Here is an 11,424-nt window from a genome sequence, read left to right on the forward strand (position 1 = left end):
GGGAAGGATGAGTTAGCCTCGTTTTGTTTGTTGCTGCTCCTATGCTCTGGAATAGTCTCCCATCCCACATTAAGTCCCAGTCCACCATTGACAATTTTTTAATCAAATTTAAAGACCCTCCTTTTTTTTCTCTTGCTTTGAGTTCAGTCTGAGGCTGTCCCTTGGTTTTTGTCAAGTCCACTCTTTACTTATGTAACGACCTCTTACTGTGTTTTAATCTGTTGTTGGTTTTATTCAATTTCTCTTAACTTCTTATTGTATTACTTTGATCTGGATTGTATCATTTTAGTTGTCTTAAATGTTTTCCATTTTAGTCCTGTCCTCTATGTATAGTATGTACTGTATTATTGCATTACATTGTCTTGTTGCATTTTATGTATTATTTCTTCAATCATGTATACAGACCTGGGCACATGGGGGCATTGCCTCCCAGCAAGAATGTTTTGCACCCCAAAAATAGTTTGGGGAAGATGCTTCCTAATACTGTACTTCACTAATAACTGTTGGGAATGTAGACTAGCTCTCTTGCCTTCATCTGCAAATGCAATCGAAGATGTGCTTTACATCATTAAGCTACAAAGAATGTGTAACTACTGTAGTTAATAAAAGCTTTCGAATTTGATTGACAGCTGTGTATTTTGCTAGTACAGTGGGGAGAACAAGTATTTGATGAATGAATTTCCTGACCTGTCAGTGACAGGTCTAGGTTTTTGCCAGACCGCCTGAGCGGATGTCTCTTAATGACTGAATGAGTGAGTCCCCCTTATTAAATAGCATAGTGGTTAGAGAAACGGACATCTAAACTATAGGTCCTGCGTTTGTATCTCCTCACAGGCAAAGCGAAGTAGGTATTATGAAAGATTCTTATTATGAAGTTTCTGGTGGATTTATGATACGTGCATGCATTTTGGGTCAGGATAGACAAACACATTTGCTGGCTACAACATACAGTAGTTACGTTATAGTAAGCTTTAACTGTATACAGTTATATTGCAACTGTTTCTGACACGGAAAATTAATCTTCAGTCTCACTAGAAATTTTTCAATACTTGTTATAGGAACTTCAAACCTGATGTATATTATTCTGAAGATAGGTGGCCTGCTTGTTCAAGATTTGTTTGCTTAACAATGCTGTTTTGACCAAAAGTAATACATTATTGACATATATAGATTATTATTGACAATTATCTCTCATCCACTCTGTAGGGCAAGAACCTGCATGACATATAAATCAGGCAGTCAGTCTATTAAGTGCCTTGGCTGCAAAGAAAGTTAAAAATATTAGATAAAAAGTCCCAAACCCACAATATTGTGCAACATTCAGCGTCGTCAAGGTAACATGATAAAGTCGCTAAGTGCTGTCTCATTACTATTTATAGCATGTTAAGCCCTTGCAGTCTCTTGCACCAGGTGATGTAAGTTTAGTCTGCGAGGGTCCAGGGCTTAGGGTTTATTGGGGACTTTGGGATTGGGCCTTGACCTGCCACAATCCTAAACAACGTATGCCATAATTACATATGTTACAATGTGAACCGGGCGTGACGCCCTACCTTCTGCGCTAAGGAGTATGCTGCCAGTGTCAGATGACTAGTATCATTTGGCACCTGCTGCCGTTGATACATATAGCTATCCGTCACGTATTTGCGTCATTTATTTGGGTGGGTGTAAACAGCCGATTGAGCTACCGCAAATTAAGATGTGTTGTGATGCTTACTCTCAATAATAAGAATTGCTAACGCGTTCCTGAGTATTGCCATTGGTTATGGTCTGCAAATCTGCCTGAGATTTCCCTTCATTTGTATATTTTCTGACTTATATGGTCTATGCCATTACTGCAGTTAGGCACAGGCCTAGATGCTGTATGGTAGTAGGGGAGACCGGGGATTTTTGTAACACGGGTTCGTTTTAACACTTCCAATTTCTCCCTTCCACTTCCAAGTTACGAATCATCTGATTCACTTTGAACATGCTCAATTTAATCCTTATTTCACATGTGAATAGGTAGCACCCTGTGGCAGACACAACCATTTTTAAAAGGAAAAAACTAATTTTCAGATAAGAAAGTTTTTTGTTTGTTTATTATTTTTGTGATAGTACTGCCAGCTATGCAATTAAATTAATCAAACTTAAATCACGTGTATTGTGTGTCTTTCTAGAAATCTTTCATGCAAGTTGTTGTGATAAAGTTTTACCTTTAAGCTAAACTAGTTCACAACTATAGGAGTCTGGGTTAGTTGTAACAACAATTAAAATGTTATAACCTACTATATGCAACATTTTCCTTGTAGGCCTCTATATGTTTTCTTTGAATTTCAGTATGCCTAGACTGACAGTAACAAACAAGCACAAACACACAAACTGATATTCAGTAATGCTCAGTAATAATCTTTTAAAAATAATATTACAACTCACCCCAGGGTATATCATAATGTTACATTTCACCCCAGGGTATGTTACAAGTGAACCAGGCTATGGAGTGAATTGCAACATTTCACCCCTAAACCACAAAAGTTTTCTATTGTGTTACAGATATAACAGCTACACCATCTAATAGCAGACACATGTAACTAGTTAGTATTCATTTTTGAATGCAAGTCTTGAAAGAGCTTCAAGATACAGACAGAAATGTCCAAAATGTTACCGTTATCCCCGGTCTCCCCTACACATATATACCTACCTTGGCATGTTGACAGTCTTTGGTTCTGGTGTTGTGTGGTTCTATGTTTGAGCCGAAATTGTGGTCTTCTGTTGTAGTTTGTCTTGCAGCCAGTTTTGCACTATGATGCTTTGTTTGTGTTCCTTGACTACAAAGGTTTTTGTGTGGTTCGTGCCCCATGTGCTGGTGTAATGGATTTAATTTATCATCATCTACAAACCGCCGACATTACGTTAAACTAGCAAGATATTTTAACGCCTAGATTTCACCTGGGAGCTTCTGCGGCGAGTTCCGGCTCCAACGCGGCCGCCGGACCTGATCGCGGCCACTCTAGTCAATGCTTGTGATTCCACCAGAGGAGCTTCGCTAAACATAGGCGCCTTATCTAGGCAAAAAGGCAAAAGTATGCCGTGTCCAAGCTGCACAGTTCAAATACAAAAAGTGAATACTATAAGTGAGTAACCTAATGGGGGAAGAAGCAACCTAACAGATGCTTTTCAGGTAGGCCTAGTTCATGTCATTTAAAAAAAAAAATATATATATGCTATATTTGCCTATATGTTTTACAATTCTGGAACTATAGAATAACTTAATGATAGAACCCCAAAAAGGAATACATACAAAAACAAAAGGAAATCAACGTCGGACATGCGAAGTAGGTTATTGTTGTTTGTTGATCTCGTGATCTCACCAATACAACTGCCTCGCAGCGCTCCGCGTCTGAAATGCTCCGGGTGGGGTATTGACACTGCATGGAGGACAGAACAAAACCTCATTGGACCCGGAACGCTCCGCTGAAGCGCCCAGTGGTGCAATTTTTTTGTAATTTTTTTACAATTATTATTATTATTTATTTTTACATTTGGCAATGCTAAACGTGCAAAAACTGAGCAGAATTACAGAACGTGCAACATTTTACAAACGGCTCCCCATTTGCCACAGTTAATAGACTCAGGAACTACCGTGACCGGCCTCACACTCCGGTACAGTAGGTGGCAGTGTGGACTTCATTTGGCTGCGATCCGCCAACAAATTACAAGAAGAAGGAGAAGAAGACACGAGGTTACTCGTGCTGTTGTCCTTTTCTTACACGAAACATGGCTTCTCCAAGAAAAACGATGATTGAAAAAGGTGGGAATATTGTGGAGGATCCTACAAATACGGCAACAAAATCTAAGGATTTCGCCTGGGAGGATTCGGATGTGATAATGTCGTCGGACTCCGAAGGGAGCGATTTCGACTCCGAAGGGAGCGATTTCGACTTCGAAGATTTTGACTCCGGTGAAGAAGATTTATTTTTCGAAGGATTGGATCCACGAATAGATCGGTTAGTAAATTGTTTCCCCACATTATACTGAGGTAATGTATTATAGGTTATGTAGGGTGGTTTTAGGTGAAACTCCCCCCGTTGTTCCCCCGGGATTGTCCTGGTTTAATACTGGGTGTCCCGGGTCCGATAAAATATCTGTGAAACACATACATTTCCCGTTTTTCCCCAATAATAATAATAATACTGTAATGTTTCCACATAAGTGTTGGAGCCAAACGACTGCGTAGAACTGCTTAGACTTGTTGCTCTGTGCCATTGTCTTCAGTAAGCAGCTCCTCTCTAAACGGTTCATCATGCGTATTACACAGGTTGTGCAAAATGCAGTATGCCAACACCATCGGCTTGAGGAGAGACAAATCATGGTAATTCCACTTCAAAAGGCATTGCCATTGCATTTGTAGAACACTCCATTTAAAAGATAGGCATATGCAAAAAGAAATGTCATTCTGCCTAATTATTTTTTCTCTAAATATATTTTTCTGACTTTGGTCAATTTGTACATCTATAACTGACCAAACATAGCTTTTTTTGTCAGAAAATTCAGATTTCCCTTAATGGGGGTGTTTTCCTCCAAGTCTTCCTATTTATTTTTTTATCATTTGGCTGTTTTATATACTTTTAGTTGTAAACCCAAATAATAACTTAGTAGTTATTCTCTATTTTATATTGGTTCACTATTTGCTGTTCTAAGTTGTAAGACTTATATCTTTAAGAGGCCACCTAATTCCCGCTGGCTGTAGTTTTTGTGTTGCACACTTTGGTCTGTGTGTGCGCTTCACATTTCTGGGTCACTGGGCAGACAGTTTATTCTTGTTCTTTTTATAAATATATAAATATCTATATTATAAAATCTCTTTATCAACTGTAATAATGTGCATCTTACAACAACAATATGTCCCTTTATTTTATTAACCACAGAGAGGAATATGTGGAAGATGAGGAAGATTTGGAGGATGATGTTTGGGAGACACCCCTCCCCAGCAAGCGTTCCTGCCCACCATTCTCTGTCATTTCCTCTGGAGGTGTGGGGACTGGGAAATCTAAGTCTCTACATAAAAGTGGGACAGGCAGTGGAACCAGACCAACTGAGAACAGATGGCATACAATCCTTGAGGAGGATGATGGGGAACCACAACCCCTCAGGTTTAGACCAAAACGCCCGAATGGCCCACAACTGGTTAATGATGCAACATACAGCCCACTACAACTATTCCAGCTTTTCTTCACCACATCTATGCTGGGGACACTTGTTGCTAACACAAACAAGTATGGTGACCTGAAGCAGCAGGAGGGGAGGAAGATGCACTGGAAACATGTCACCATGGGTGAAATGCTGATCTATGTTTCCCTAGTGATTTACATGGGACTGATCAAGGTTTCCAGACAAGTGGACTACTGGAGCAAGTCCCCACTCTTTCGTTTGGAATTTCCTGTTTCCGTCATGACAGAGAACCGATTTCTGGCCATCAACCGTACTCTTCACATGAGTGACCCGCAGCTGGATCGAGAGAATGATCAGAAGAAGGGGACTCCAGGGTATGATCGTCTGGCGAGAATCAAACCCATGTATCTTGACATTGTGGAGGCATGCAAGAATTATTTCCAGCCTGCTCAAAATATTTCTATTGATGAGCGAATGGTTGCCTCAAAGGCTCGAATTGGCATTAAACAATATATGAAAAATAAACCGACGAAATGGGGCTACAAGCTTTTTGTGTTAGCCGATTCAGCCACTGCTTACACATGGAACTTTTTTGTGTATGAAGGCAAGACAATCACACCTTCTGGGAAGGGCCTAAGTTATGACTCTGTCATGCAGCTGATGGACTTCAAATTGCTTGGAACTGGGTATAAGCTCTTTGTTGACAATTTTTACACAAGTCCCATGCTTTTTGTAGATCTATTGAAGGAAAAAATAGGGGCTTGTGGCACCATTCGATCGAACACAATCGGTTTCCCCAAGACCAAGGTAAACGAAATGCCGAAGACAGCAAAGAGGGGGACCATACGTTGGATCCGGAACGACAAGTTGCTTTTCGTCAAATGGAAGGACACTAGAGAAGTAACGATGCTCACCACACTACACAAGGCATTCAATAATGACTGTGCTTCAAGAAGGGTCAAAGATTCCACTGGGGCATGGATTAGGAAGGATGTCCCCATTCCTGTTTGTGTGAAGGACTACAATGCTAACATGGGGGGTGTTGACTTATCAGATGCTCTGATAGGTTACTACCAGGTCCTACACAAGTCCATGAAGTGGTACAAGACTTTCTTTTACCACTTTCTGGACATTGCTATTGTCAATTCTTTTATTCTGCATAAAGAAATGGCCAAATTGAAGGGTCAAACCCCTCTCTCCCAGTTGGACTTCCGAAAGAAGCTGGTGTTGGAAATAGCTGAATTGGGGGCCCATATGAACGGTACGACCATCTCAACCCCCCCCCCTCGAGGTAAACGCCATTATCCTGTACACTTGCCGAAAGACAAAAGGATGAACTGCAAGTATTGCACAACATTCAGGCAGAAACCAAAGATTAAATGCCGGATGTTCTGTCCGAAATGCAAGTTCGCTTTTTGTTTCCTTGGAGAAAGGGAGTGCTTCAAGGAGTACCACGACATGCACAACCTATGGGGAGAGTGAAAGATACTCTTACACACTGGATGTAAATTGAACACTAATACCATGTTTTTAACAATCAGTAATTGAGTTGTAGCTTGTCCATGAACGATTATTATTCAGAACTCCTGTCTATATTCTGATTATTTCCTCATCAACACCCAGGTGTCTTTTTTCTAATGCTACCAGAATTTAGCATGTCCTGGCAACATAATTGCACATAGCAGTTACATTTTGGTATGTATGTTTAGGCAGAATTCTACTAATATGTACTTTCACATTCAAGAGGTTAATAATTTGAAAAGACACTTTACGAATTTGGTTAGTGACACTTTCTTATTAAATGAAAACCCATGTGTCACTCCAAGAGCATCCAGTTGCAGCCCCGCAGATTAGGCTGAATTAGTCATACCTCTGCTTCATCATTTCCCAACTCACTCCTTAAACTTTTGTCTCTTGAGTAACCTTAGTAACATTTCAATGAAAATTTCAGTTTTTCTTACATTTCATAATTTCCCTTACATCTACCTCTTGTAAAAACCATTATACCTTATGCACAAAGCTGAACTATTAAGCAAATTATAATCTAAATTACGATATTGAGCATGATTTTCAGCTCCAAAACGTAAACGAGAACACCATACATCCGCAAGTTTCAAGACACAAACATGGCAAACACTATTGCATTAAATGAGTAGTTAAACGTTTTATAAACTTTTTCAGTATAATAGCACACTATGTAGCCTATTTGCTTTTTTTAAAGTGAGATTATCTATGCTATTTACACCCATGTTTGAATATCTCAAATCAACCGTAATTGCAAACATTTCTCAATGAAATTGCGATTCAATATTTATTTTATCGTGCAGCCCCACTTACACAATTAAAGACAGTACATGTAAAACCTACATCTAAATTATAACAATATAATTTGGAATATATTAGCATAGCTATTACTAGTATTACTCAAATCACTAACAATGTCTATAGAATCACTTGACTAGGAATATTACGTTTACATTACTAGTATTAGCTTACCAACAGTATCTCTCGAACACTTGTTTAAGCTAGACACCAAAACAACATTGTTTCACATGTTTATACCATCCAAACTCAAAACTCTTAAAATACAATACCAATTTTTAGTTGTACATCGACAATGATTATATTATTTGCATAGATTTGCCAAATTTTCCCAAGCATTCAAGCTCAACACCAAATCAAGCTCTAAAATGTTTTAATGTGCATTAACAAGAGATTTTCTCAATGAGACAACTTGTACAAATATGATAAAAAAGCCTAAAACACAGTCCATTATCCTGCCATAAAATTGACATTCTGGGCACTGTCCAGGAAATCAGGGGTCTGTAAAATATACCTGGAGAACCCCCCTCGCATCTTGTTACTGGAGTATCCCACAGAGTCTCCACTCTCTGCAAATTAAAGTCTCAAATGGGACACTTTTTCCCTTACAGCCCGGGGCATCTTGTTGAGGTTCACCACACCTAAATCAAGAACAGAGGGAAATTGATTAGAATGAGCATGCTTATATTTACAATACTACCCAACACAACATAATACATGAAACAGGTGAAACACTACCAGCAGACAGACTACTGTCATATTTCAATCAACTGTGATCTAACATTATAATGCTGTAGCTCTTCCACCCTGAACACAAGTTTGATAAGGGAATATTTCTACATTTAAATTGTAAGAAAACATACTTTACAGTATAGTCATATGTGTTGATTGGTACCTGGAAACTTTGTTTTCTAACAGAAAATACTCTCCAGCCAGCCAAAGTGGGCCAGAGTTGTCCATGAAGACACTTTAAATAGGTTAATATATTCTAAAAACACATGACACTGACAGTTTAATTCACAAACATCCTGATTTTCTTTTCAGAATAAGGCCATTAATAGTTCACTAGGAACAATCCCATGATTAATAGTATTGTGTATATGGAGTAATTCTTGGATAATCAATGCTGTCCGGTTGTTTTAAGTGTGAAATCGCTTCTGCAATAATTTTGCTCAAAGCTAACCTAAACCTGTAACTACCTACATAACTTACGTTATAAACAAGGTGTAGCTACATTACTATAGCTTGCTACTGTATATAGCTACTGTACAGTAGCAATCTTTGTGGCCAGGTTTACAAGTAGGGTTACCACCTTGAATGTGGAAAAATAAGGGACACCATTGCCAGCGGCCACAAGCCTGGGGGACACAAAAGTCAGGGGGTCTGGTGGTCCTCCCAGATGAGATTTTGAGTGTCAGAAATGTCATTTCCTGCATGTACCAATTGTGGTTTTTATGCATCAATTTCAGTCTTCTGCTACTCTCAACATGAATGTAATGGAAATGGTCAATAAGAGACAAGAACAGTTGCAACAATTATATTAGGAATAAAAACATCAGATCATGGCCATGGGCAGGAAGTTTGATCTTTCTAAATAAACTAATTGGTATATTTGGAAGAAACAAGAACCCATCCTCCGGGAAGGATGAGTTAGCCTCGTTTTGTTTGTTGCTGCTCCTATGCTCTGGAATAGTCTCCCATCCCACATTAAGTCCCAGTCCACCATTGACAATTTTTTTATCAAATTTAAAGACCCACCTTTTTTTTCTCTTGCTTTGAGTTCAGTCTGAGGCTGTCCCTTGGTTTTTGTCAAGTCCACTCTTTACTTATGTAACGACCACTTACTGTGTTTTAATCTGTTGTTGGTTTTATTCAATTTCTCTTAACTTCTTATTGTATTACTTTGATCTGGATTGTATCATTTTAGTTGTCTTAAATGTTTTCCATTTTAGTCCTGTCCTCTATGTATAGTATGTACTGTATTATTGCATTACATTGTCTTGTTGCATTTTATGTATTATTTCTTCAATCATGTATACAGACCTGGGCATTGCCTCCCAGCAAGAATGTTTTGCACCCCAAAAATAGTTTGGGGAAGATGTTTCCTAATACTGTACTTCACTAATAACTGTTGGGAATGTAGACTAGTTCTCTTGCCTTCATCTGCAAATGCAATCGAAGATGTGCTTTACATCATTAAGCTACAAAGAATGTGTAACTACTGTAGTTAATAAAAGCTTTCGAATTTGATTGACAGCTGTGTATTTTGCTAGTACAGTGGGGAGAACAAGTATTTGATGAATGAATTTCCTGACCTGTCAGTGACAGGTCTAGGTTTTTGCCAGACCGCCTGAGCGGATGTCTCTTAATGACTGAATGAGTGAGTCCCCCTTATTAAATAGCATAGTGGTTAGAGAAACGGACATCTAAACTATAGGTCCTGCGTTTGTATCTCCTCACAGGCAAAGCGAAGTAGGTATTATGAAAGATTCTTATTATGAAGTTTCTGGTGGATTTATGATACGTGCATGCATTTTGGGTCAGGATAGACAAACACATTTGCTGGCTACAACATACAGTAGTTACGTTATAGTAAGCTTTAACTGTATACAGTTATATTGCGACTGTTTCTGGCACGGAAAATTAATCTCCAGTCTCGCTAGAAATTGCTAAATTTTTAGGATTATTCCTAGGATGTTAATCGATACTAGTAAGCTTATTACTGGCTAATAAGCTGTTAAAATGGCCAGTGGCAAAAGCCATACAGTTCATATACGCTATGGTAGAGGTAAACTTAATAAGAAACGTTAGTCAGTTTAACACAATGCTCAATAGAGTCTAGCGACTGCTGAGACGTAATGCCGTGGTGTAGTGGTTAAATACTTCTTTAACGTGGAAGATCGAAGTTGGAATCTATTGAGAGTGTTAAGAATTTTACGTGTATCAGAGTTTCTGAAGAAGGACGAGGCTCCGTTCCAAATTGAAATTTAGCACAAACATTTATTAATAAGAATTGATAAGTCAAAATACATGAAATACACTGCAGCGGTCAAATATTTGCTCAACCCTCGAGCTTCCACAAAATATTCGCGCCGAATAAAGATCGAACATTGGTTTTAATACTCCCGCCACAGGGGCGGTTACTTTTCACTCTCGTGAGTAAAACCCATCCGTGTTGGCTCTTCGTTGGCATGGTGACATGTTGGACGAATCTCTTGGTTTTCGCCATCTAATGAGGAAGGACGTGCTCTCACTCTCGGTCATTGATCAACAGGTTATTTGCATACAGGTGTGAAATCTTAACCAGGTTACAGTAATTTACATTCTATTGTCCTAACCTAGACTAGAACCTCAGGGGGCTGGAGACAGAAGGTCTCTTTGTGCTGTATAGGAGGCAGTTTCATTTGTATGTTAATTGTGGGGTTTTAATCCTGTTTCTCTATCTGAGCCAGGTGTAAAGTCTGAGTGACTGTGGCTGAGTGTAATGTAAACTTTTTATGGTTATTGTATTCAATCATATTTCCCTAACCTGGCTGCAGCATACAATTTAATAAAACAAAAACATAAGAATACATGGTTATTAAATCAGCATTATTTAAACTACATTTATCTCAACAAGAGCAACAACATTTTATTTGTGGGCTGCAATAAAACTGTTTACGTTTATACAGTATTGAGACTTTTTATATTCCACAATTCTCTCGTCTTTTCACTTGATTAAAACGTTAGTTAACAATAAAAGTTAGTCACCATTATTGATAGGTGTTATATCAATGTCATTCACGAATGAAAGAAAAAAGTATGTTGTTATGCCATGAATGAAAAAAATACGTTCTTATGCCATGAAATGAAATAGCTTTGGCAGACTCACTAGCAATTGCTCAATTCTTATGACTATTCCAGTAAGTTAGTAGATACCGGTAATGCTTATTACTGGCTATAACGCTGTAGGAA

General features: G+C 38.6%; 1 protein-coding gene across 1 annotated transcript; it reads left to right on the forward strand.

Moving 5' to 3' along the window:
• The first annotated feature begins 3,700 nt into the window (after window positions 1–3,700).
• On the forward strand, window positions 3,701–9,724 carry LOC106024591 (piggyBac transposable element-derived protein 4-like). The gene is made up of 2 exons (XM_013136595.4): window positions 3,701–3,983; window positions 4,905–9,724. The coding sequence occupies exons 1-2, from the start codon at window positions 3,754–3,756 to the stop codon at window positions 6,628–6,630; spliced, it is 1,956 nt and encodes a 651-aa protein (XP_012992049.4). The 5' UTR covers window positions 3,701–3,753; the 3' UTR covers window positions 6,631–9,724.
• The last annotated feature ends 1,700 nt before the right edge of the window (window positions 9,725–11,424 follow it).

This window comes from Esox lucius, chromosome 13, assembly GCF_011004845.1.
Source record: "Esox lucius isolate fEsoLuc1 chromosome 13, fEsoLuc1.pri, whole genome shotgun sequence".
NCBI lineage: Eukaryota > Metazoa > Chordata > Actinopteri > Esociformes > Esocidae > Esox > Esox lucius.